Genomic DNA, 27218 nt, shown 5'->3' with positions numbered 1-27218 from the left:
AGAACTCTTGCTTAATGAGATTGCTGCCGTAATTTGTCGCCACATTACATGGCACAAAAGGGACAAGTGGATTTTGTTACAGGACAAGTAGATTTATGAAGCAACCTGCCCCATGGACAAGTAGATATTTTATTAAATTCCACACCCCTGGGACTGTAGCCCCCAAAGATTTAATGACCTCGGAACACCAGTTGTGAATCACTGTCCAAATTGAGAACATCAGACTCGATGCTCAAATTGTCCTACATTCCTGCACAACCAGCCCAGTGAAAACATGAACCCCAAAACTGGAAACCAACTAGGATATCAGTGCAATAATTACCTATTGAAAATACTGAAAGTATGATAAACGGCTCATAAAAACTAATCTCCTTTCTCAGCAAAATTTTGAATTTCCGTCCCCATTTTCTTGTGAATAAACACCCACTGTATAAAAGTAACTCTAGATCGCCCCAGACTTCGGCACTGAAAAAATGTGGCCATTTACCTTTGAATCAAAAACAGGTCAAGAAAATGGTCAGCCTTACCTTTAATTGCGGAGCAGAATTTTTGGCTACAATATAACTTTGGCCCCATTCCCATCCAGCAACTCGTCGCATTCATCCTGACCAGCAGTACAACTGGTTCACCGCTCACCCCGTCCGAAAACACCAACTCTCAAACAAATCCAAAATGGTTTAACAGTAAGCTTTTAATGATGTTTTTTTGTTTTTCAGTAGCTTACATTGTCATTGTTGTGGCCACAGCACACTTCGAAACAGTTTTAATGCCAGACCTCACCATGCCCAATCTGGATGTGTGTTTCAAAGTGTCCACCAACCCCTAAACCACACGCGTCAAACTACAATCCCATCAATGAAAACAACCCATAACTTCACACACAATGAGCACAAAAGTTCCAAGGAACGTAAAGAATAAAGATTACAAATAGCCATTCTGGAGGTTGTGGGGTTCGGACGAAACCTGTGCAGAGAAAACAGCACAAGAAAAATAACAAATGCAGCCAAACGGAGGCTACACGCTGTGCTTACATGATGAATGTGAAAGTTCCACCAGTGGGCATCAAGGAGGAAGACGGGCAAATGCCATCTTTTTACTTCTTCTGGATAGAACATAGAATGATGAGTAAATCAAAAAATGTCTATTACGCACACAGTCCATAGCCAGGGACAAGAGGAGTCACTGCTGTTCCAGGCGAACCAATAAATGGGGAGGAGCTAAGCAACCAATAAAACAGGGAATGACTGACCGGTGTGTGTCTGGTCTCGCAACACATACTAAGAATACTCTCCACCCTCTATTTTTACCTCAATACCTTGGTTTGTAAAGCTTCCTCCTGTGAACCTTTGATGAGTGAAGGACTTCAGCAGGGAATGGTCAGAGAGGGAGAGACCTTGACAATCAGAGGTCAGTGCTCCTGGCATGGGTGCCCAGGCGCCAATGTTTTTATTTGTAGAAAGAGCCAGAGGAGAAAAGTCAGAGGACTTGAAGTTATGCCAGATGAAGCATGGTCAGGACCAGCACTCTGGGGGCTAAGACAATGCGTGGAAACACCACAGTGGCAACTGTGGGGTGGATCATTCCATAAAGCTGAACTGCCCAACCTACCGTGGTCGAGGAGCTACATTGAAACGATGCTAAGGCCATCTTCTAGAAAAGCAATCTTACCTGCTTAAGCGCTCTACGGAGCTGTCACTCCTTTCTTAGTCGACTCAAGGCAAAGGCGCATTTCACAAACAGAACCGCATCAGCAATCAGCACGAGGCCAGCAGCAAGATGGAAGCATAGACCTGGTGAAAGCCCACATGGGTTATGATCACACAGAGTGCATATTTCATGCAACTCAGAGCCAGCTATGTCTCCAGATGAAGGACTGTCTAAGGCCAATGAGCGTCTACCGGCTGTCTAAGGCCAATGAGCGTCTACCGGCTGTCTAAGGCCAATGAGCGTCTACCGGTAGAGAAAGCTCTCGCAACAAATGAGGTAGCTCATTCCGTATCTGTACGTAGCAACTATCGCAGCCAGCGAATGTACACTGCCCTGCGACTTTCTTCAAATGAACGAAGATTCTACAAATGCTGGTAGGCTGGGAAGTTGCTTACAATTCATCTAGACATTCATAATTTTTGATGCTCTTCTTTAACTGTCGCTAGAGGTCATTCAGCTTAGAGTGCCAACAGTATAAATAAAATAAACCGTGCCCTGGCCAGATAGGGGAGTGTGCAAGCCTTCAAAAATAAGTTGCTTTAATGGAGGCTCCGGGTGACCTACACTCATGCCTTTGAGGTTTTGATGGAGTCCGCTGCTATATCCGAAGCTATGCCCCCTACAGCTCGTTACACAGATGCTGATGCAGTTCTGTTCTTGAAAAGTTAAGTGCTTTTTTGTCCCTCGTTTGGTGGATGTGTCTTGTAAGGTTGAAATGAGCCTTTGCCGAAAGCTGTAGTGCCCTTGGAATGCGCAGCTAGCATGCGCTGGCCATCGTTCCTTCCCACCCTGCTCTGTAGCCCACTGCAATCACATACTCTGGTATGCCCCTAACATTTGCAAAGAGTAAGACTCTTCCTCAAGAAAAATGATGGTCAAAAAGCCTGTTCTAGCTCCCTGCAAAGCGTTGCAGAGAATCACACCCTGCAGCCTCTTGAGGGACGCAGACTCAAAAGGACTGCTTTCGCCCACATTGGTTGGCACCTTCCGGTTCTCGACCACCCCAAGTGCCTGACAACGAGTCTCTCTCCGCCAGTGTTTGTCTCGGTTGTTGTAATCCCACATGAGGAGTCTCAGGAGGAGGCCTACGGCTGGGGATGGTCAGTGCCTGGCCTCTCATGCACTCAGGAAGAGTTTCTTGTAGTATTTGTTCATCTGCTCGAGGAAGATGAAGGTCAGGACAGTGTGGGGGCCCAGTCGAGCGTAGTAAGGGGTGAACCCCTTCCAAAGGCTGAAGAAACCCTCGTAGCGGACGACTTTCATCAACACATCCTGCAAAACAGGAACAAAAATTATGTCTCTCTCTAGTGACAGCATTTGTAGTCAGACCAAGCAAAGTTCAGTTAAGAGCTTTCCTGCGGCCTCAAGGAAGGCTAGTAGCCAGTTGACAAACACAGACACACAATGAAAACAACAATCACTTACAACTCTGGGATACCACTTCACCTAAGAGCACGGAGGGCAGAGTGCAACGGGGGAGGCCAGGGTGCAACGGGGGGGGGGGGGGGGGGGGGTGTGTGGAGAGAGTCGAGGCCAGGGTGCAACGGGGGGGGGGGTGGGGGGGAGGCGAGGCCAGGGTGCAACGGGGGGGGGGAAGGCGAGGCCAGGGTGCAACGGGGGGGGGGGAAGGCGAGGACAGGGTGCAACGGGGGGTGGGGGGGGGGAAGGCGAGGCCAGGGTGCAACGGGGGGGGGGGGGGGAGAGGAGGCGAGGCCAGGGTGCAACGGGGGGGGGGCGAGGCCAGGGTGCAACGGGGGGGGGGCGAGGCCAGGGTGCAACGGGGGGGGGGGGGGGGGGGGGGGAGGAGGCGAGGCCAGGGTGCAAGGGGGGGGGGGGGAAGGAGGCGAGGCCAGGGTGCAACGGGGGGGGGGGTGGGGGAAGGAGGCGAGGCCAGGGTGCAACGGGGGGGGGGGGGGAGAGGAGGCGAGGCCAGGGTGCAACGGGGGGGGGGGGGGGAATGCGAGGCCAGGGTGCAACGGGGGGGGGAAGGCGAGGCCAGGGTGCAACGGGGGGGGGAAGGCGAGGCCAGGGTGCAACGGAGGGGCGGGAAGGCGAGGCCAGGGTGCAACGGGGGGCGGGAAGGCGAGGCCAGGGTGCAACGCGGGGCGGGAAGGCGAGGCCAGGGTGCAACGCGGGGCGGGAAGGCGAGGCCAGGGTGCAACGCGGGGCGGGAAGGCGAGGCCAGGGTGCAACGCGGGGGGGGGGGGGGAGGCGAGGCCAGGGTGCAACAGGGGGGGGGGGGAAGGCGAGGCCTGGGTGCAACAGGGGGGGGGGGGGGAAGGCGAGGCCTGGGTGCAACGGGGGGGGGGGGGAAGGCGAGGCCTGGATGCAACGGGGGGGGGGGGAAGGCGAGGCCTGGGTGCAACGGGGGGGGGGGGGAAGGCGAGGCCTGGGTGCAACGGGGGGGGAAGGCGAGGCCTGGGTGCAACGGGGGGGAAGGCGAGGCCTGGGTGCAACGGGGGGGAAGGCGAGGCCTGGGTGCAACGGGGGGGAAGGCGAGGCCTGGGTGCAACGGGGGGGAAGGCGAGGCCTGGGTGCAACGGGGGGGGAAGGCGAGGCCTGGGTGCAACGAGGGGGAAGGCGAGGCCTGGGTGCAACGGGGGGGGAAGGCGAGGCCTGGGTGCAACGAGGGGGAAGGCGAGGCCTGGGTGCAACGAGGGGGAAGGCGAGGCCTGGGTGCAACGAGGGGGAAGGCGAGGCCTGGGTGCAACGAGGGGGAAGGCGAGGCCTGGGTGCAACGAGGGGGAAGGCGAGGCCTGGGTGCAACGAGGGGGAAGGCGAGGCCTGGGTGCAACGAGGGGGAAGGCGAGGCCTGGGTGCAACGAGGGGGAAGGCGAGGCCTGGGTGCAACGAGGGGGAAGGCGAGGCCTGGGTGCAACGAGGGGGAAGGCGAAAGGCCTGGGTGCAACGAGGGGGAAGGCGAAAGGCCTGGGTGCAACGAGGGGGAAGGTGAGGCCTGGGTGCAACGAGGGGGAAGGCGAGGCCTGGGTGCAACGAGGGGGAAGGCGAGGCCTGGGTGCAACGGGGGGGAAGGGAAGGCCTGGGTGCAACGGGGGGGAAGGTGAGGCCAGGGTGCAACGGGGGGGGGGGGGGGAAGGGGAGGCCAGGGTGCAACGGGGGGGGGGGGGGGAGGGGAGGCCAGGGTGCAACGGGGGGGGGGGAGGCCAGGGTGCAACGGGGGGGGAAGGGGAGGCCAGGGTGCAACAGTGTGGGGGGAGGGGGGGGGGTGGAGGCCACAGTGCAACGGGGGAGGCCAGGGTGCAGCATTTTTTTGTATTCCATTTACATATCTTTTCCCTCCCTTACTCCCGATTGTACTCAGACACAGACTGCCAGCTCATTACAGAACATTCTTGCTTTTCTAAACCCTTGCGCATGAGATGTGTGGATTACCAATGGCCTGTCCCGAAAAGCTGGGCCCTAAGATGAAGTGATTTGACAGGCTCCCTGCGTCAACCTCTTGCTTAGAACGGCTTTATTTTCTATTGTTTAAGAATCTTACTTTAGACTCCACTTTATTCCCCAAGATCCCTAGGATCAGAAGGATATCAGTGCAGGTCTCTCAAAAGAAACTTTCCTCCTTGTTCTCATCTTCTCACATTTGTGGTGCACCACTACCAGATTCACTTCTCCTGTTTCTCCTACCTATGTAAGCCACGTTAATGAGGGAGGGATGGGCAAAGAGCCACAAGTGTCCAGAGAGAGGATTCCATAATTTTAGAAGGAGACTGCGTAACATGATCTGAGGGAGTCACGCTGACCAATGCAGAGCAGTCCTCGGGGCCAGTTGATACAGAATGCCTCTGTAGCAATCGATTGATTAGCTACTCTTGATAATTGTAAGTGATTGTATGGATATGTGATGCTGCATGTTAGAAAAGGTAGACGGACCGGGAGGGTCGGCCGGGGTCAGGAGGAGAGGTCTCCGGGGAGAACCGTCTCCAGCGATCGTACAGACAAGTAACTTCCCCCCCCACAGACAGATACCACACACGGATAAGGTTCAGTGTTCTTTATAAGCACTTCTTAAGGTACGGTTGAATGGTACAAGGAGGTCTGGACTCAGGGGTCCCCTCTATTTGAGTCTCGCAAGGTAGGAAAGGGGGTAGCGGGACAGTCTGTTTACCAGTCAGGTAGTTCGGATGAGATGATGAGCTCACAATCCTCGAGCTTGGTGGTTAGGTGGTACGGGCCGCGGCAGCGCCAGCCGGTCCCGGTGAAGATGGTGGTTACAACGGGCCGCGGCAGCGCCAGCAGGTCCCAGGAAGATGGTCGATGTACGGTCCGCGGCAGCGCCAGCAGGTCCCGGTGAAGATGGTTGTTACAACGGGCCGCGGCAGCGCCAGCAGGTCCCAGGAAGATGGTCGATGTACGGTCCGCGGCAGCGCCAGCAGGTCCCGGTGAGGATGGTGATTGCAGAAGGCCGCGGCAGCGCCAGCAGGCAGAACGATGGGTCACAAGAGCGGGCTACGGCAGCGCCAGTAGACCGTCAAGGCTGAGTTCACTCGGGGTCTCTCGACTCCAGGATACAACTGCCTTCCTGCTCCGGAGCTGCCCCAGTTATAGGGCTGGTGCCCTTTGATGTCCGGACCCTCGCACTTGGAGGTCGGAGGGTCCGGGATGAAGGTGTCCAGACACCCAGCAGGGGGTGGAGCCAGTGCCTGGGGGAGCTGGGGGCGATCGGCACCTGGCGGGGAAGAGCCTTTGACACCTCGTTCTCCCATTGACCTGCCAAGTGGTCCGCTCACCTCCTGGGAGGATGGTGGTGCCGGGATGTCGGGGCCGGCCAGGCCCGGGGTTGGGGTCGGGGTGAGGCCACGCGGCCGCGTGGTGCAGGACCCAAGATGGAGGCTTGACCCGGCCGGGGAAGCCGGTGGGGCTGGACCCCGTGATGAGTAGTGGTCCGAGGGCAGAAGATCCGTCGGGAGACGGGTTACAGGTGCTTGTCGCGGGGGTATGCCTGGTGGGCCGGAGCTCGGGCCCTGTCGTGCGGGGGGGGGGGGAGCAAGCCCTCTGTGTGGCCTGTCCAACACTGCATATGCTGAATAGCTGGCATAAGGGGCACTCCAATAGGCTGCAGCCAAGCTTCAGCGAAGGTTTGCCCCGACTACTTTCCCTTCCTGCTCCCCAAACCTTCCACTGCTGAGGCACACCCCACCTTGCCAAGTACCAGCAAGCCTAGGCAGACATGACCGACTCTCCTACTGCAGGTGTCAGTTACCCATCACCTGTAAAAGCTGTTAAGCAGCTGCACGGGCCATGAAGGCATACGGTTCCCAGGAATGAGGCCAGACGGCCGCTCTGAGGGTCGATGGTGTGAACCGAATGTTCCTTCAAGCCGGAATAACCGTATGCGACTCTACAGTTAATAGCTAGCGGCTCTCAGCTGCCCAAGGGGCGTGGGCACCTAGTGACCCCCTACCTTTTCTAAGTCACCCTACTGTCAAGTAGACTAGAACGAGGTGGAGTGCAATCCCCGGAGGGATGGTGGCATCAGTCCACAGGACTTGGGGCTTCTGGGGCTCTGAACATTGGCTTGAGGCACCTCAGTGTGGCCCAATGGCTTTCACCTACACAAAGAGGTATATTCCAGGGTGGATGCAGACTCAAATCTGCCCAGAGAGGACAACTGGCACCTTCCAGACTGAAATATCCACTGATTGTGTCCACCCTCCACAGCTTTCAGTGCGTCTCTTCCACCGACCATGTGTGCTGCAGACCGAGAGAATCCAAAGAGGTCGCTGTGAATGAAAGCTGCTTTAGAAAAACTACCCAGAGTATGCGGTACACAGACCTCACAAGGTGAAAGTAACCGCAGAGAATACTTCGGCTGTGTGAAAGTTATCCAAAGCAGACACCTTCCTTTTTGCTACTGTCGGAAAACTACCCAAAAGGGACTCGTGTATTAGCAAGCTGAAGGCCACACAATCCGTGGACACTACCTGGTGAAAACCAACAGCACTGGGATGTGAATGATGAACGCGATGTCCCCGGAAATACAATATTCAGCCTGAATTTCCATCCAACCCTTCCATGGAAACGACACTCACCAGTCCATTTTTGTACTCTGGTTTCCCATCAATCATCCTCATGTTCTGGATTCTAGGAAATAAAGAAAACGCAGAAGTAAACAGCAGGATCAGAGGGGACACACAGATTCACATAATCCAATGAGGGGGAAAAGCGAATACCCGAGGACCACACAAACTAAGCAAGGAATCTTCTTGAGAAACAGCTTCAAAACCCCTTGAACTCTGCACTACAGAGCCAAAGACCGGAGTCTGAGATAGGCCTGGGCGGTAAACTCTGCCCTGTTCGCGAAGTTTCTCACTCCGCGAAGCACGCAGAGTTCTGAAAAACTTTGCGGAGTGGAGTTTTTTTTTCCTTGCGCCAACGGCAAGTTAGCGAGAGAAGAAAACCACCTCCCGGTGAGAATTTCTGAACACGGGCGGGCAGTTTTCAGAACGCAGGCGGTCGCGTATGGTCGCAACTGCTTCCGTTGAGAAGCTTTCTGTTCGCGCTAAGAAAGCGGCCGCTCGGTTAGAAAATCTACTTACGCGGCAAGAAAATAATCAGCATGGTGCCGTTTGCGCTGATTTTACAGCACGGGTCAAACACCCGGTGCTGAAAATCAATGCGAATGGCATGACCAAACGCACACTGCCGCTTGTGGAACTCCACGTAGCGTGGCGTGGCGGAGTATTTTGGTCACTCTGCCCAGGCCTGGTCTCAGAATCAAAAACAATCCGTGCAGTGCTGGAGCCGCAGCGCACAGTTGGCTACCAATACAACTGGAGAAATCCTGATGTGTGCAGAAATATGCAGAATCCAGCAGAGTTCAAAAGGGCCTACAAGATAAGTGGCAATGCCAAATTCCAAGAAGAAAAGAGTTTGAAGGATAAAATAATGAAAAGCAAAAGGTAAGAAATAAACAGATCATCAACTGTTACTTTTAAACACTCGCAAAAAATAATATCACAGAAAAATCACAGAAAACATCAATTATTACGCACCAGCTCATTATAGAACAGCGTACATCAGTCTTGTTCAAAGCTCATTTAACTCCTTAAGCTATTCATTTTTGCCATCATGATTTATTCCAGTGCAAGTTGTTAGCAAATCTGCAAATATTTTCATAATGGAGTCCACATTTGGGTGTGATACTCCCAGAGTGCATCTGGAAATGCCGGCCTACGAGACCCTCTTCATCAACAATCTGTGGGGATGCACAGTGTCTAGTGGCAGGACCAGGCATGGTGCATTAGAAGTTCATAGTACAGAGTGATCCTACGCTGTGCGCTTGTGTAAGGCCGCTCCCCGATACCGGACCCCCTTGCATCTGCGAATGCCACAGAGCCCACTAAATGTCCTGGGGCCCCAGCTGCTATTGCAGTCCCAATGAAGAACGAAGCTAGGTTTGTCATCAGCAAAGGGTAGCTAATTAAAGCACCAAATGCTTCTTCTAGGTTTTGTCAGTAGTCCAGGAACTCGGGGATGGTAAGACAGTAATCAATAAAACAAACTACAAGGTTCTAGCACAATTGGGACCAGGAAATAACCCAAACCATTCACTCGAATAAAGGACCATGGCGGCCCATGAGCAAGGCTTTATTCTAGGGGACGCACTGGAAGATCTTGGAAGCCATCAAAAACAATTGGGTGTCAATTCTCCCACGGGGGAGGTTTAGAGATCCCAATCAAAGGATCTAAAAATTCCAGGCAGAGTACTACCAATGCATCAAGCATGCTAGGATAGCTCTGCCCTTTGTTCTAATTTCTCAGTGAAACACTGGTGGAAGTGGCATTTGGGGGCAGTTCGAAGGGTTTGCGCCCAGCAGCTGAAAATCTGAAAAACTTTGGATTGCAAAACCCCAAAATCATTACCTAAAAGAAAACCTAGCATCCCCTATCCAAAGAAAAAAAATCAAATTTCCATTCGATTTAAAAGCGATACGGACATAATCGGTACCGGGCGCGCGGTTTTTGGAAGGACGGCAGGACATGGTTCAAATGGAGACAAACTACTGTGCCAAATGACCCCCAAAGCCAAAGTATCAAAGCAGGGGACGGGGAGGGTGTGAATACTGATTATATAAATGGGCCAGCGGCCAGTGCTTGTCCAGTATTTCATGAAGTGCTGGTCGCAGTGAAAACCTCTTGGGTTATAGAGGCACCGGCAGGACCTTAGGCAGCAACTGGACCCATCAGGTCCCAGAAGCAATGGTGGAAAAGGAATTTAGTGTTAGATTTCAGTTGTTTCATTTATCATTTACCCACAATCTCTCCAGAACCATACGAGTTAGAAAGATGCTAGAAATGGTTCTGAAATCTGAGCGCCTGCTGCAGTCAAACCAGGGGGCGACACTGGAAAGCCCTCGAGTCCTTATCAGGCTGGAAGAGGGGTGAAGCAGACTCCCCATCCTAGGGAGGGGGCGATCCAGTCTCTCCCCACCCCGGGAAGGGGCGAACAATCCAGACTCTCCCCACCCTGGGAAGGGGCAGGCGATCTAGACTCTCCCCACCCTGGGAAGGGGCAGGCAATCCAGGCTCTTCCCCCCACCCTGGGAAGGGGCGAGCGAGCCAGGCTCTCCCCCCACCCTGGGAAGGGGCGAGCGAGCCAGGCTCTCCCCCCACCCTGGGAAGGGGCGAGCGAGCCAGGCTCTCCCCCCACCCTGGGAAGGGGCGAGCGAGCCAGGCTCTCCCCCCACCCTGGGAAGGGGCGAGCGAGCCAGGCTCTTCCCCCCACCCTGGGAAGGGGCGAGCGAGCCAGGCTCTCCCAACGCTGGGAAGGGGCGGGCGAGCGATCCAGGCTCTCCCCACCCTGGGAAGGGGCGGGCGAGCGATCCAGGCTCTCCCCACCCTGGGAACGGGCGAGCAAGCGATCCAGGCTCTCCCCACCCTGGGAAGGGGCGAGCGAGCCAGGCTCTCCCAACGCTGGGAAGGGGCGGGCGAGCGATCCAGGCTCTCCCCACCCTGGGAAGAGGCGGGCGATCCAGGTTCTCCCTACCTTGAGAAGGCCACCAGTGGATGAAGGTGACCATCTCACGACCCATGCAGTCTGAAGTTCTCTTGCTTGCCTTCAAACCTCGGATGCTGGCCCTCCCAGTAGGAAATGTCCTAGACTCCGAGTTGTTCTTCGTCACTCAAACCCTCCCAGAGCAGTCCTGCTTCCTTTGAAGCTTGCCTCCTCCTTTCGTGTTGTCTTAATTCTATAAGGTAACTTCAGGAACACACTGGTGGCACCTTAAGCCTCTAGGACCCAGGCACTTTACAAAGGTATTTATGTATATGGTGGGATCTGTCACACATAAATATCACTCTTGTAGGGCACACTCAGTTTCTCACCTGGTCTTTGCAATGTCCACTGGCATGGAGGCGGCTGTGGTCACCAGCCCGCTTATCATACTTGCACAAAAGTGGCAGAGGATGTCGTCTCGAAAGTAGCCTGCGTACAAAGAAGGTGGATGTAAGTGCTCACCTCTGTCACAGCCCTGCCATAATCCTGAACTTCTAAAAAAATAGAAAGACACAACCCTCTTCCTTCTCTTTCCTCAGGGCACACGGTTACCAGGTACATGTACTGTGAGAGCATCCAATCCAGTTTAAACTCTGCTCCACCGGAGGTCTTTGCGGGTCATACATTGCATCAGCATGAGACCTCACTTACTTATGTACCGGAGCAAAGAAGGAAGGATACTTCATTCAAATTTAGAAAACCATCACAAACAGAATTCAGGTTTTTAAGGCAAAAAGACAGGCCGAGACTCGTAGATGTGAGGATTGTGCCTTGCTTTGTTCACCCTCCACTCTCTTTCTACCTTTGCTCCTCCTCTTTGTCCTCGCCCCTCCCATCTCTTCCTCCTAGCCCTTCCCCTCTTTCCCCTCAATCCTCCCCTCCTTCCACCTTTGCACCTCCTCTTGCCTCTTTATCCTTGCACCTTCCCTCTCTTTCCCCTAGCCCCTCCCCTCTTCCCCTCCATCCTCCCTTCCACTCTTTCCACCTTCGCACCTCCTCTTCCCTCTTTCCACCCTAGTCCTTCTCCTCTTTCCCCCTAACTCTTCCCTCCCCTCTTAAACCCCCTCGCCCTTCCCTTTACCCCTCCCCTGTCGCCCCCCTACCCCCTTTGTTCGTCTCTCGCCTGAAAAAAAGCAGAAACAATAGTGTCAACAGATACAGGGCTACATAGAGCAGTTCCTTTCTTTATGCATCTTTGGATGCAGATCTGGAACTTGGTCCCTCAACTTTTTACTGAGCAAGGCCAGGTTTTTGGAAAAAATGTCTCTCCGTGCACAAAGGAATAGGTCTTCTCCAAAGACTACAGGGCTTAAACCTTGGAGGGACTTTCATTAAAAGGTGTCTGTGACAGATTCCCATCAAGCATGTCTCTAGTGCCTAGGATCTTGGCACAACTCCAAGTCATGCAAAAGCTGTGCCTAGAAAGCTTTCCAATCAGTAGAGATCTTGCTGGGCATCCGGAGCCGTGAAATGGGGCTAGCTGCTCTCTGTTTATCCAGGCCAAGCACCCACCATAGTAAAGGAGACTCCCTGGGAACCAGTTATCTTGAGTGGATCTCCCTGAACACAGAATACTCCGGCGAAGTCTTACAAATAGGATCGAAGGTCTATCACACCTGCAAAGCTGACAAGAGCTCCTACTGACATGAAAGGGATCACTCCAGAAGCCCCCTTTGTTTGCTCTTAATAGGCTCACTTGCAATCCAAAACAATCAAGTAGATCTACAACAGAAAGTAGCATCCTTGCGCTCTTTGTACAGATTAGCAGTCACTGATGCTTTCCAAGGAGGAGTTCACCTTGTCCCCACTCTCACCCAGATCATGAGTCCACCTTAGCCAGATTGTTAGGCTTGGGGTCTCTAGTTGGCACAATATGCACTTGTGACAAATAGGGACCCTCTCCTCTAGTCAGGGTAAGGGGGCACACTCCTAAAATAACCCCTGCTCACCCCCTTGGTATCTTGGCACGAGCAGACAGGCTTATCTCAGAGGCAGAGTGTAAAGCATTTGTGAACACATACAGTAATCAAGTGACAACACTACAGATGGACACCACCCAGGTTTTATATAAAAAATAAGTATTCTTTATATAGATTTACCACAAGACCATTAAACGACAAAAACACACAATACTGTTACTTTAGATGTTAGAATTTTGCTTAGTTCTCTGTAGTTCTTAAATGAGACTTTAAGTCAATGTACCTTTTAGATGCGACACGCAGGGCAACGAAAGTGTTGCAACGATGTTGATGCGATTAAGTTTTTGGTGCAAAGAAATAAAGACGTGAAGATCTTCCAGATGCGGCACGCTTCTCCGATGTTGCGAGAAGACTCGACTCGTGCTTTAGCTGCAGCGGCGACACTTTTCACGATGCGACGACAGCGGGCTTGGCAGCGACACTCTTCTCCGACGTTTGCGAGACGCTTCCGCTCGATGCGATGTTCAGCGGGGACACCCCTTTACACGATGCGACGACAGCAGCTCCGACGGCGGCATACTTCTCCGTGGATGCGAGGCGCTTTTCTTGATGCGGTGCAATGCGCTACAATGGCGACACGCTTCTTCCTCGATCGGAGACTCTTCTCTTGATGCGCTGCAATGCGTCCGCTACGATGGTGACACGCTTCTTCTGCGTTGCTAGACACTTCCTTGATGATGCGAGACGCTTCCGCTCGATGCGATGCTGCAGCGGCGACACACTTTACGCGATGCGACAAAAGCTCAGACGGCGGCACGCTTCTTCTTGAGTCGTGCTTCCAGCTCCTTGCGACACGCAGTCCCTCAGAAGGCCCTGCAGCCGGCACTTCCAAAGAACTCTGGGGAGCTAGGGGGTGAAGTCTGTTGTTCCTGAGACTTCAGCAGGAGGCAAGCTCTTTTCCAAGCCCTTGGAGATCCTTCACGAGCAAAAGTACACACAAAGTTCCTTTCTCCTCTTTTTGGCAATAGGCAACCCCTGCAGGCCAATCCCCAGTTTCAGGGATAGTCTCTCCTCAGTTTCTTCTTGGTTCCTCTCCTCAGCAGAGTGTTCTTCTTGTTTTTCCAAAGTGATCTAAATTCTTGGGATCAGGGTCCCAATACTTATACCCCAAAATCCGTTGTCCTCTGAGGACAGAGGGGCCTTTTCCTTGTTCAAACCAGTTCTGGTTAGTCCTGGAGCACTTTGTTTACCTGACTCCTCCTTTCCTTTCAGAGTGCAGGGCAGAGACATCAGACGCACTACAGGAGGTGGAGCCAGCATAGTGGAGGGAAGGCACAGCCCTATTCAGGCCCCAGGTGCAACTCCTCCCACCCGTCTAGATGCAGATTTCTCTATTCGCCACTGGGACACCTCACCCTGTCTCCTGGAATTTCCCAGCCCTGTCACTCAAAACTCCAGACAGGGAATACACAGCCTACCAGAGGCAGGTTTGAATGGTTAGACATGAAAATGCCTACTTTCTAAAAGTGACATTTTCAAACACAGAATGTTAAAACCAACTTCACTAAAAGATGTATTTTATCATCCTGAGTTAAGGCATACTAAATTCGAATTTCTACCATGTTCCCTGAGTCAGTTAGGATTATAAGATGTAATAACCCAACTGCCCATTCTGCCCTATGGAGAACAGCTAACCTTGCAATAGTGAAAAACAAAAATGGCTGTAAATCATTAGAACATGCCACAGACACCAGGGCATGTCCTACCTTATACTTACAATGTACCCTGCCCTTGGGCCTCTCATATGGGTGTCTGATATGAAGAAAAGGTAAGGTTTAGGGACTGGCAAGTGGGTGCACTTGCCCAGTCAGCATGACAGTACCAGACTGCACGCAGGCTCTGCAATGGCAGACCTTAGACACGTTTTTACAGGCTGCTTCTGTGGGTGGCACAACCAGTGCTGCAAGCCCACCAGCAGAATTTGGATTTACAAGTCCTGGGCACTCCTGGTGCACTGTACTAGGGTCTGACAGGTAAACCAAATTAACCAACCATGGAATCACAAATTATACATCAATTTACAATAGGGAGCACTTGCACTGTGGCACTGGACAGCAGTGGCACAGTGCCCTGAGCAACTAACACAAGCAAAAATACATGAGGCAACAGCAACAAAAATGGAAGGGAGACCCACACCAAGGTGCCAGGTCTAACACAGATCATATGGTGCGATGACCGCTGAATAAAGGGACATAAAGGCACTTACCAGAATCCAATAAGGCCTGCTTGGACTGGGAGTAAGAGGCCAGCTGAGCCGCGTTCACCACAACTGCCCGCGCCATGGTGGGAACACAACCCTGAAAGAGACATGGCCAAAAGTCATCGAAAGCATGGTACTCAATGCTCAAGACGACAGAGGGAAGGTGAGGGCCAGGGGACACAGCTCAAGATAACAGAGAGAAGTTGAGAGCCAGGGGACACAGCTCAAGATAGCAGAGGGAAGGTGAGGGCCAGGGGACACAGCTCAAGATAGCAGAGGGAAGGTGAGGGCCAGGGGACACAGTTCAAGATAGCAGAGGGAAGGCGAGGGCCAGGGGACACAGCTCAAGATAGCAGAGGGAAGGTGAGGGAGGCAGAGGACAGAGCTCAAGATAATAGAGGGAAGGTGAGGGGCAGAGGGCACAGCTCAAGATAGCAGAGGGAAGGTGAGGGAGGCAAAGGACACAGCTCACGATGACAGAGGGAAGGTGAGGGCCAGATGACACATCTCACGATGACAGAGGGAAGGTGAGGGCCAGATGACACATCTCAAGATAACAGAGGGAAGGTGAGGGCCAGGGGATACATTTCAAGATACCAGAGTGAAGATGAGGGCCAGGGGACACATCTCAAGATAACAGAGGGAAGGGGAGGGCCAGGGGACACATCTCAAGATACCAGAGGGAAGGTGAGGGAGGCAGAGGACACAGCTCAAGATAGCAGAGGGAAGGTGAGGGTGGCAGAGGACACACCTCATGATAACAGGGGGAAGGTGAGGAGCAGAGGCTACATCTCAGAAGGTTTCTATCACAAGAGGTGAATAATATCAGACATCAACAATACAGCGAGTAGAAGAAAAAACTAAAATGATCCTTTATCGTGTTCAGACACTAATGGATCATACTGACCAAGGCTGCCACCCACCCCACTTCCCTGCAGCCTTTTATTCAGGAGGGTTTTTTTTTTTTTTTAGAATAAAGGGCAGAAGGAGTGGAGAGGCACATTTAAATGTTAGATAGCAGGTGTTCCCTGAAGGAGGTTTTGTAAAGTGCTTCTGTTCAAACAGAGCTGTGCTCTTTTATGAAAGACGACCATATATCTAATGAGGAGAGGCTCTCAGAGACAGACTAGTATGAAGAGAAGCCCAGATAGGAGTCAGGATGGACCCTTCCCTCAGTGCCATACCTCATCTCTTCATACTTTCCCACTTAGGTGATCTGTGGTCTTTGCACTCAGTAAGGTGGTGACTGAGCACTGGGCACTCACCATCTGCAGGATGATCCCAACCCCTTCATTAAAACACAAGCACCCACTAACTTTCTTTGCACAATTCTGCACCACAACTGCCTTCTTACTGGATCACTGTTCCTGTTCTGGAACACTCCTGGACTATGGGTCAAGGAGGGGTTTCCCACACCTCAAAGTTGACTCAGGTCTTCCAGTGCACTACAGGAGTTTGTTTTCAAGGAGAAGTCTACTGATCTCTTGTAGGCAACATCATAACAGTGTTTTATGAATACGGCAGTATTGACAAGACTATAGTTATACCCACAGTGAAACATTCGCTTTACACGTACAAGAGGTTAGTGGGGCTGAACATGTGTATGTGAGTGCGCACTGAGAGTGAACAACGAAGTTTGTCTTAGTATTGTCTATGTTGAGAGAGCAGGACTGAACCTGAACTAGCTGGGGTCGAATTAAGAGCGTGTTTGGGACTAAGCATTACTGTCCGTGCGTGCACAGAGTGTGGGGCTCAGTACGAGCTAGCTGTAGAGGTACTGAGCATGTGATGGGTGCTTGTGCTAGCTGTGCTGGTAATAAAACAGGTCAGCAATTTCTCAGATTAGCAAATGTTTTCACCCTGGGTTGAAAAGACAAAACCTTTATCTGTTTTGAAGTGTAAGCAATCACGTAAGGACATAGATTCTACGCTACCCGCCACATGGTGGTAATGCCCTCTTCACGAGTTATCCTGATCAATGCATTGAAGACGTTGGTGTACCCCCGTCGCTGATCCAAAGGAAGTCTGTGAAAGAGTAGAGAAAAAAACAATTAGTTAAAAATGTGTCTAAGATCTGTGTGGAGCAATCACAATGAAAGTGTTATTCAAGTACCCATCTTCCTACCTACCAGAATAACCCCTTACAATAGTGTCACTGTGCAGAAGACACACCAGTTACAATATTCCTTGGCACCAGGGGAGCCCTTCAGAACACAGGCCGTTTCTTACATATTCTTGTCACGTGTGGACTGATATGGCGGCACCCTAGCACATTCTGAAGGGTGATGAGGGGGGACTATAACATGGAGCACTATTGTTGCCAAGTTCTTCCCCAGTTTTAGATGCTCTTTACGAGCAGGTACGCTAGGACTGGAGACAGCACAGTGAGTTTGTAGAAAAGAGGCCACAGATGAAAGATGGTTCACACACAGAACTCCCTGGGCATCAGCAATAAAGTTGGTGTAACTGCTCTTTATGAAGTTCAGAGGGAGTTTACTAACCAAGACTCTCCTGTTAACGATACTGCTTCTTGAATGGGCAGGGAAGGATGGTTGGCACGCGGATAACACAAAGATACCTGGAGCAATCGTTCTTAGCATCAGAATCGGTCACAGTTTCAATACTTTGAATAGTTCCTCATCATTCGGCTGGGAATAGGCACAGATTTCTTTTTTATTAAGGCAGAGTTAGATTCGTCCAACTCTTACCCAGGTGTTTAAAACTCTATTCCAAGTGTTGAGGACCCTCAAGATTGTCGTCTTGTAGCCTTGCCCTGCCCCTGGTCCCAAGGAGTCACCTACCACCTCCTGTCCCCACTTCACCACAAACGTCATCTTCGAAAACAGAGGCTGGAAACTGCAAATGACATTGTCCGCCCCATGGAGGAGGTTGCAATTCTGTGGAACATCCTAATGTCAGAGGATACTGCATTCAGACAGGTAAGGGATTTTTCCTTCTTCTGCAGCGCATCTTTCATAGATTAACATACCCTGAATAGACTCCTAAGCCATATAAATATGAAGTGGGTAAAATATGATTCAAGTGCTCGTTAGGTCATGGGCAAACCTAAATGGACATGGAGAATCCAGCCCCTCTCCTTGGTGGCAGATGTGGGTGCGCCTTCATCCAGACACATGTTTGATATTGGTGAACATCATGTAATGTGGGGAAAGGTTGCGGCCTTGACGTCACAGTGCAACAGTCTGCCTTTATCTTGCTTATGGCTCACCAAATCAGAGGAAGATAAACGCATTTCCCTGAAGAATACACGGAAAGAGTTTTTCTAAAGGGAGTTCTCCTGACTGCATCAGCTGCTAAATGGGACAGTTCTCGGATGAACATCTATGGTCAGTTGGGCCTTGTTGAACCAAAGAGGTCGTAAGACTGCGGAGAGCCTGTTTCTGTTGGTGAATGGTCAGGGCTCCACTCCAGGGCGAGTCTGCAAGGGATGCTCCTCATGCCTGGGAGATGCTCCAGGGCAGGTGGCCATGGTGCTTGAACCTCTTTGTAAAGGATCTTCGCCACGTCTTTCCTTGATATCTAGTGTAGGACATAGTCGCTGAATTGTCCCTCAGGATTTTCACTTTGTGCTCCTTCACTGCAGAAGGGCCCATCTTTTATTTTCTACTTGCTCCTACCACTGCTCCTTCTTGCTAGTTTTCAGCTTCATCATCTACACAGCGACGTGTCTCAAATCAACATAATCGGATGTTGAGATTTCAGGAAAGCTGTACCTTTCTCAGCTCCTCCTCCCCTCATCTACTCTAAAAAAACAATGTTTTGGGGCAAGCAGCGAGTCCTTTCATGTCCTTCCCATTTCTTGCCTCGAGCCCTTAGATCCTCTAGTTCAGTCTCTACAGAAACCAAACTCGAGGAGACCATTCCTTCCGAGACAATCCATGTGAAGACCGGCTCTCTTTCCTAAGGGTCCTATCCACCATTACCCATTCCACCTCATGTCCCTCGTGCAACAGTACCTCGAAACAGTGCAAGAGTACCTGAAGCCCGTGCAAGAGAACGTGCAAGAGTACCTGAAGGCGTACCTGAAGCCCGTGCAAGAGTACCTAAAGGCGTACCTGAAGCCCGTGCAAGAGTACCTAAAGGCGTACCTGAAGCCCGTGCAAGAGTACCTAAAGGCGTACCTGAAGCCCGTGCAAGAGTACCTAAAGGCGTACCTGAAGCCCGTGCAAGAGTACCTAAAGGCGTACCTGAAGCCCGTGCAAGAGTACCTAAAGGCGTACCTGAAGCCCGTGCAAGAGTACCTAAAGGCGTACCTGAAGCCCGTGCCAGAGTACCTAAAGGCGTACCTGAAGCCCGTGCCAGAGTACCTAAAGGCGTACCTGAAGCCCGTGCCAGAGTACCTAAAGGCGTACCTGAAGCCCGTGCCAGAGTACCTAAAGGCGTACCTGAAGCCCGTGCCAGAGTACCTAAAGGCGTACCTGAAGCCCGTGCCAGAGTACCTAAAGGCGTACCTGAAGCCCGTGCCAGAGTACCTAAAGGCGTACCTGAAGCCCGTGCCAGAGTACCTAAAGGCGTACCTGAAGCCCGTGCCAGAGTACCTAAAGGCGTACCTGAAGCCCGTGCCAGAGTACCTAAAGGCGTACCTGAAGCCCGTGCCAGAGTACCTAAAGGCGTACCTGAAGCCCGTGCCAGAGTACCTAAAGGCGTACCTGAAGCCCGTGCCAGAGTACCTAAAGGCGTACCTGAAGCCCGTGCCACAGTACCTAAAGGCGTACCTGAAGCCCGTGCCACAGTACCTAAAGGCGTACCTGAAGCCCGTGCCAGAGTACCTAAAGGCGTACCTGAGGCCCGTGCCAGAGTACCTAAAGGCGTACCTGAAGCCCGTGCCAGAGTACCTAAAGGCGTACCTGAAGCCCGTGCCAGAGTACCTGAAGGCCGTGCAAGAGTACCTGAAGGCCGTGCAAGAGTACCTAAAGGCGTACCTGAACCCGTGCAAGAGTACCTAAAGGCGTACCTGAAGCCCGTGCAAGAGTACCTAAAGGCGTACCTGAAGCCCGTGCAAGAGTACCTAAAAGCGTACCTGAAGGCCGTGCAAGAGTACCTGAAGGCCGTGCAAGAGTACCTGAAGGCCGTGCAAGAGTACCTGAAGGCCGTGCAAGAGTACCTAAAGCCGTACCTAAAGGCCGTGCAAGAGTACCTAAAGCCGTACCTAAAGGCCGTGCAAGAGTACCTGAAGGCCGTACCTAAAGGCCGTGCAAGAGTACCTGAAGGCCGTGCAAGAGTACCTGAAGGCCGTGCAAGAGTACCTGAAGGCCGTGCAAGAGTACCTGAAGGCCGTGCAAGAGTACCTGAAGGCCGTGCAAGAGTACCTGAAGGCCGTACCTGAAGCCCGTGCAAGAGTACCTAAAGCCGTACCTGAAGCCCGTGCAAGAGTACCTAAAAGGCGTACCTAAAGGCCGTGCAAGAGTACCTAAAGGCGTACCTAAAAGCCGTGCAAGAGTACCTAAAGGCGTACCTAAAGGCCGTGCAAGAGTACCTAAAGGCGTACCTATAGGCCGTGCAAGAGTACCTAAAGGCGTACCTAAAGGCCATGCAAGAGTACCTAAAGGCGTACCTAAAGGCCGTGCAAGAGTACCTAAAGGCGTACCTAAAGGCCGTGCAAGAGTACCTAAAGGCGTACCTAAAGGCCGTGCAAGAGTACCTAAAGGCGTACCTAAAGGCCGTGCAAGAGTACCTAAAGGCGTACCTAAAGGCCGTGCAAGAGTACCTAAAGGCGTACCTAAAGGCCGTGCAAGAGTACCTAAAGGCGTACCTAAAGGCCGTGCAAGAGTACCTAAAGGCGTACCTAAAGGCCGTGCAAGAGTACCTAAAGGCGTACCTGAACCCGTGCAAGAGTACCTAAAGGCGTACCTGAAGCCCGTGCAAGAGTACCTAAAGCCGTACCTGAAGCCCGTGCAAGAGTACCTAAAGCCGTACCTGAAGCCCGTGCAAGAGTACCTAAAGGCGTACCTGAAGCCCGTGCCAGAGTACCTAAAGGCGTACCTGAAGCCCGTGCCAGAGTACCTAAAGGCGTACCTGAAGGCCGTGCCAGAGTACCTAAAGGCGTACCTGAAGGCCGTGCCAGAGTACCTAAAGGCGTACCTGAAGGCCGTGCCAGAGTACCTAAAGGCGTACCTGAAGGCCGTGCCAGAGTACCTAAAGGCGTACCTGAAGGCCGTGCCAGAGTACCTAAAGGCGTACCTGAAGGCCGTGCAAGAGTACCTGAAGCCGTACCTGAAGGCCGTGCAAGAGTACCTGAAGCCGTACCTGAAGGCCGTGCAAGAGTACCTGAAGCCGTACCTGAACCCGTGCAAGAGTACCTAAAGGCGTACCTGAACCCGTGCAAGAGTACCTAAAGGCGTACCTGAAGCCCGTGCAAGAGTACCTAAAGGCGTACCTGAAGCCCGTGCAAGAGTACCTAAAGGCGTACCTGAAGCCCGTGCAAGAGTACCTAAAGGCGTACCTGAAGCCCGTGCCAGAGTACCTAAAGGCGTACCTGAAGGCCGTGCCAGAGTACCTAAAGGCGTACCTGAAGCCCGTGCCAGAGTACCTAAAGGCGTACCTGAAGGCCGTGCCAGAGTACCTAAAGGCGTACCTGAAGGCCGTGCCAGAGTACCTAAAGGCGTACCTGAAGGCCGTGCCAGAGTACCTAAAGGCGTACCTGAAGGCCGTGCCAGAGTACCTAAAGGCGTACCTGAAGGCCGTGCCAGAGTACCTAAAGGCGTACCTGAAGCCCGTGCCAGAGTACCTAAAGGCGTACCTGAAGGCCGTGCCAGAGTACCTAAAGGCGTACCTGAAGGCCGTGCAAGAGTACCTAAAGGCGTACCTGAAGGCCGTGCAAGAGTACCTAAAGGCGTACCTGAAGGCCGTGCAAGAGTACCTAAAGGCGTACCTAAAGGCGTACCTGAAGGCCGTGCAAGAGTACCTAAAGGCGTACCTAAAGGCGTACCTGAAGGCCGTGCAAGAGTACCTAAAGGCGTACCTAAAGGCGTACCTGAAGCCCGTGCAAGAGTACCTAAAGGCGTACCTGAAGCCCGTGCAAGAGTACCTAAAGGCGTACCTGAAGGCCGTGCAAGAGTACCTAAAGCCGTACCTAAAGGCGTACCTGAAGGCCGTGCAAGAGTACCTAAAGCCGTACCTAAAGGCGTACCTGAAGGCCGTGCAAGAGTACCTAAAGCCGTACCTAAAGGCCGTGCAAGAGTACCTAAAGCCGTACCTAAAGGCCGTGCAAGAGTACCTAAAGCCGTACCTAAAGGCCGTGCAAGAGTACCTAAAGCCGTACCTAAAGGCCGTGCAAGAGTACCTAAAGCCGTACCTAAAGGCCGTGCAAGAGTACCTAAAGCCGTACCTAAAGGCCGTGCAAGAGTACCTAAAGCCGTACCTAAAGGCCGTGCAAGAGTACCTGAAGGCCGTACCTAAAGGCGTACCTGAAGGCCGTACCTAAAGGCGTACCTGAAGGCGGTGCAAGAGTATCTGAAGGCCGTGCAAGAGTACCTGAAGGCCGTGCAAGAGTACCTGAAGGCCGTGCAAGAGTACCTGAAGGCCGTGCAAGAGTACCTGAAGGCCGTGCAAGAGTACCTGAAGGCCGTGCAAGAGTACCTGAAGGCCGTGCAAGAGTACCTGAAGGCCGTGCAAGAGTACCTGAAGGCCGTGCAAGAGTACCTGAAGGCCGTGCAAGAGTACCTGAAGGCCGTGCAAGAGTACCTAAAGGCGTACCTAAAGGCCGTGCAAGAGTACCTAAAGGCGTACCTAAAGGCCGTGCAAGAGTACCTAAAGCCGTACCTAAAGGCCGTGCAAGAGTACCTAAAGCCGTACCTAAAGGCCGTGCAAGAGTACCTAAAGCCGTACCTAAAGGCCGTGCAAGAGTACCTAAAGCCGTACCTAAAGGCCGTGCAAGAGTACCTAAAGCCGTACCTAAAGGCCGTGCAAGAGTACCTAAAGCCGTACCTAAAGGCCGTGCAAGAGTACCTGAAGGCCGTACCTAAAGGCGTACCTGAAGGCCGTACCTAAAGGCGTACCTGAAGGCGGTGCAAGAGTATCTGAAGGCCGTGCAAGAGTACCTGAAGGCCGTGCAAGAGTACCTGAAGGCCGTGCAAGAGTACCTGAAGGCCGTGCAAGAGTACCTGAAGGCCGTGCAAGAGTACCTGAAGGCCGTGCAAGAGTACCTGAAGGCCGTGCAAGAGTACCTGAAGGCCGTGCAAGAGTACCTGAAGGCCGTGCAAGAGTACCTGAAGGCCGTGCAAGAGTACCTAAAGGCGTACCTAAAGGCCGTGCAAGAGTACCTAAAGGCGTACCTAAAGGCCGTGCAAGAGTACCTAAAGGCGTACCTAAAGGCCGTGCAAGAGTACCTAAAGGCGTACCTAAAGGCCGTGCAAGAGTACCTAAAGGCGTACCTAAAGGCCGTGCAAGAGTACCTAAAGGCGTACCTAAAGGCCGTGCAAGAGTACCTAAAGGCCGTGCAAGAGTACCTAAAGGCGTACCTAAAGGCCGTGCAAGAGTACCTAAAGGCGTACCTAAAGGCCGTGCAAGAGTACCTAAAGGCGTACCTAAAGGCCGTGCAAGAGTACCTAAAGGCGTACCTAAAGGCCGTGCAAGAGTACCTAAAGGCGTACCTAAAGGCCGTGCAAGAGTACCTAAAGGCGTACCTAAAGGCCGTGCAAGAGTACCTAAAGGCGTACCTAAAGGCCGTGCAAGAGTACCTAAAGGCGTACCTGAACCCGTGCAAGAGTACCTAAAGGCGTACCTAAAGGCCGTGCAAGAGTACCTAAAGCCGTACCTAAAGGCCGTGCAAGAGTACCTAAAGCCGTACCTAAAGGCCGTGCAAGAGTACCTAAAGCCGTACCTAAAGGCCGTGCAAGAGTACCTGAAGGCCGTACCTAAAGGCGTACCTGAAGGCCGTACCTAAAGGCGTACCTGAAGGCCGTGCAAGAGTACCTGAAGGCCGTGCAAGAGTACCTGAAGGCCGTGCAAGAGTACCTGAAGGCCGTGCAAGAGTACCTGAAGGCCGTGCAAGAGTACCTGAAGGCCGTGCAAGAGTACCTGAAGGCCGTGCAAGAGTACCTGAAGGCCGTGCAAGAGTACCTGAAGGCCGTGCAAGAGTGTGCAAGAGTACCTGAAGGCCGTGCAAGAGTACCTGAAGGCCGTGCAAGAGTACCTGAAGGCCGTGCAAGAGTACCTGAAGGCCGTGCAAGAGTACCTGAAGGCCGTGCAAGAGTACCTGAAGGCCGTGCAAGAGTACCTGAAGGCCGTGCAAGAGTACCTGAAGGCCGTACCTGAAGCCCGTGCAAGAGTACCTAAAGCCGTACCTGAAGCCCGTGCAAGAGTACCTAAAAGGCGTACCTAAAGGCCGTGCAAGAGTACCTAAAGGCGTACCTAAAGGCCGTGCAAGAGTACCTAAAGGCGTACCTAAAGGCCGTGCAAGAGTACCTAAAGGCGTACCTAAAGGCCGTGCAAGAGTACCTAAAGGCGTACCTAAAGGCCGTGCAAGAGTACCTAAAGGCGTACCTAAAGGCCGTGCAAGAGTACCTAAAGGCGTACCTAAAGGCCGTGCAAGAGTACCTAAAGGCGTACCTAAAGGCCGTGCAAGAGTACCTAAAGGCGTACCTAAAGGCCGTGCAAGAGTACCTAAAGGCGTACCTAAAGGCCGTGCAAGAGTACCTAAAGGCGTACCTAAAGGCCGTGCAAGAGTACCTAAAGGCGTACCTGAACCCGTGCAAGAGTACCTAAAGGCGTACCTGAAGCCCGTGCAAGAGTACCTAAAGGCGTACCTGAAGCCCGTGCAAGAGTACCTAAAGGCGTACCTGAAGCCCGTGCAAGAGTACCTAAAGGCGTACCTGAAGCCCGTGCAAGAGTACCTAAAGGCGTACCTGAAGGCCGTGCCAGAGTACCTAAAGGCGTACCTGAAGGCCGTGCCAGAGTACCTAAAGGCGTACCTGAAGGCCGTGCCAGAGTACCTAAAGGCGTACCTGAAGGCCGTGCCAGAGTACCTAAAGGCGTACCTGAAGGCCGTGCCAGAGTACCTAAAGGCGTACCTGAAGGCCGTGCCAGAGTACCTAAAGGCGTACCTGAAGGCCGTGCCAGAGTACCTAAAGGCGTACCTGAAGGCCGTGCCAGAGTACCTAAAGGCGTACCTGAAGGCCGTGCCAGAGTACCTAAAGGCGTACCTGAAGGCCGTGCCAGAGTACCTAAAGGCGTACCTGAAGGCCGTGCCAGAGTACCTAAAGGCGTACCTGAAGGCCGTGCCAGAGTACCTAAAGGCGTACCTGAAGGCCGTGCCAGAGTACCTAAAGGCGTACCTGAAGGCCGTGCCAGAGTACCTAAAGGCGTACCTGAAGGCCGTGCCAGAGTACCTAAAGGCGTACCTGAAGGCCGTGCCAGAGTACCTAAAGGCGTACCTGAAGGCCGTGCCAGAGTACCTAAAGGCGTACCTGAAGGCCGTGCCAGAGTACCTAAAGGCGTACCTGAAGGCCGTGCCAGAGTACCTAAAGGCGTACCTGAAGGCCGTGCCAGAGTACCTAAAGGCGTACCTGAAGGCCGTGCCAGAGTACCTAAAGGCGTACCTGAAGGCCGTGCCAGAGTACCTAAAGGCGTACCTAAAGGCCGTGCAAGAGTACCTAAAGGCGTACCTAAAGGCCGTGCAAGAGTACCTAAAGCCGTACCTGAAGGCCGTGCAAGAGTACCTAAAGCCGTACCTGAAGGCCGTGCAAGAGTACCTAAAGCCGTACCTGAAGGCCGTGCAAGAGTACCTGAAGCCGTACCTGAAGGCCGTGCAAGAGTACCTAAAGGCGTACCTGAAGCCCGTGCAAGAGTACCTAAAGGCGTACCTGAAGCCCGTGCAAGAGTACCTAAAGGCGTACCTGAAGCCCGTGCAAGAGTACCTAAAGGCGTACCTGAAGCCCGTGCCAGAGTACCTAAAGGCGTACCTGAAGCCCGTGCCAGAGTACCTAAAGGCGTACCTGAAGCCCGTGCCAGAGTACCTAAAGGCGTACCTGAAGGCCGTGCCAGAGTACCTAAAGGCGTACCTGAAGGCCGTGCCAGAGTACCTAAAGGCGTACCTGAAGGCCGTGCCAGAGTACCTAAAGGCGTACCTGAAGGCCGTGCCAGAGTACCTAAAGGCGTACCTGAAGGCCGTGCCAGAGTACCTAAAGGCGTTCCTGAAGCCCGTGCCAGAGTACCTAAAGGCGTACCTGAAGGCCGTGCCAGAGTACCTAAAGGCGTACCTGAAGGCCGTGCAAGAGTACCTAAAGGCGTACCTGAAGGCCGTGCAAGAGTACCTAAAGGCGTACCTGAAGGCCGTGCAAGAGTACCTAAAGGCGTACCTGAAGGCCGTGCAAGAGTACCTAAAGGCGTACCTGAAGGCCGTGCAAGAGTACCTAAAGGCGTACCTAAAGGCGTACCTGAAGGCCGTGCAAGAGTACCTAAAGGCGTACCTAAAGGCGTACCTGAAGGCCGTGCAAGAGTACCTAAAGGCGTACCTAAAGGCGTACCTGAAGGCCGTGCAAGAGTACCTAAAGGCGTACCTGAAGGCCGTGCAAGAGTACCTAAAGGCGTACCTAAAGGCGTACCTGAAGGCCGTGCAAGAGTACCTAAAGGCGTACCTGAAGGCCGTGCAAGAGTACCTAAAGGCGTACCTGAAGGCGTACCTGAAGGCGTACCTGAAGGCCGTGCAAGAGCACCTAAAGGCGTACCTAAAGGCGTACCTGAAGGCCGTGCAAGAGCACCTAAAGGCGTACCTAAAGGCGTACCTGAAGGCCGTGCAAGAGTACCTAAAGCCGTACCTAAAGGCGTACCTGAAGGCCGTGCAAGAGTACCTAAAGGCGTACCTGAAGGCCGTGCAAGAGTACCTAAAGGCGTACCTGAAGGCCGTGCAAGAGTACCTAAAGGCGTACCTGAAGGCCGTGCAAGAGTACCTAAAGGCGTACCTGAAGGCGTACCTGAAGGCCGCGCAAGAGTACCTAAAGCCGTACCTAAAGGCGTACCTGAAGGCCGTGCAAGAGTACCTAAAGGCGTACCTGAAGGCCGTGCAAGAGTACCTAAAGGCGTACCTGAAGGCCGTGCAAGAGTACCTAAAGGCGTACCTAAAGGCCGTGCAAGAGTACCTAAAGGCGTACCTGAAGGCCGTGCAAGAGTACCTAAAGGCGTACCTGAAGGCCGTGCAAGAGTACCTAAAGGCGTACCTGAAGGCCGTGCAAGAGTACCTAAAGGCGTACCTGAAGGCCGTGCAAGAGTACCTAAAGGCGTACCTGAAGGCCGTGCAAGAGTACCTGAAGGCCGTGCAAGAGTACCTAAAGGCGTACCTGAAGGCCGTGCAAGAGTA

At 52.9% G+C, this 27218-nt stretch overlaps 1 protein-coding gene across 1 annotated transcript in view; it reads right to left on the bottom strand.

Annotated features, from left to right (window-relative positions):
* Positions 1-671: 671 nt before the first annotated feature.
* The window catches only part of SLC25A11 (solute carrier family 25 member 11), an 83619-nt gene continuing 57072 nt past the window's right edge, over positions 672-27218 (bottom strand). The window contains exons 4-8 of the mRNA XM_085638736.1: positions 16837-16927; positions 14909-14999; positions 11053-11152; positions 7758-7809; positions 672-2979 (exon numbers count right to left, since the gene is read on the bottom strand). Coding sequence (XP_085494862.1) covers positions 2824-2979; positions 7758-7809; positions 11053-11152; positions 14909-14999; positions 16837-16927 — 490 coding nt within the window. The 3' untranslated portion in view covers positions 672-2823. The remainder of the gene's footprint in view (positions 2980-7757; positions 7810-11052; positions 11153-14908; positions 15000-16836; positions 16928-27218) is intronic.

Source organism: Triturus cristatus, chromosome 12 (genome assembly GCF_964204655.1).
Source record: "Triturus cristatus chromosome 12, aTriCri1.1, whole genome shotgun sequence".
Classification (NCBI taxonomy): domain Eukaryota; kingdom Metazoa; phylum Chordata; class Amphibia; order Caudata; family Salamandridae; genus Triturus; species Triturus cristatus.
The sequence above is the reverse complement of the archived record's forward strand: the minus strand, read 5'-3'. Positions and strand labels throughout refer to the sequence as shown.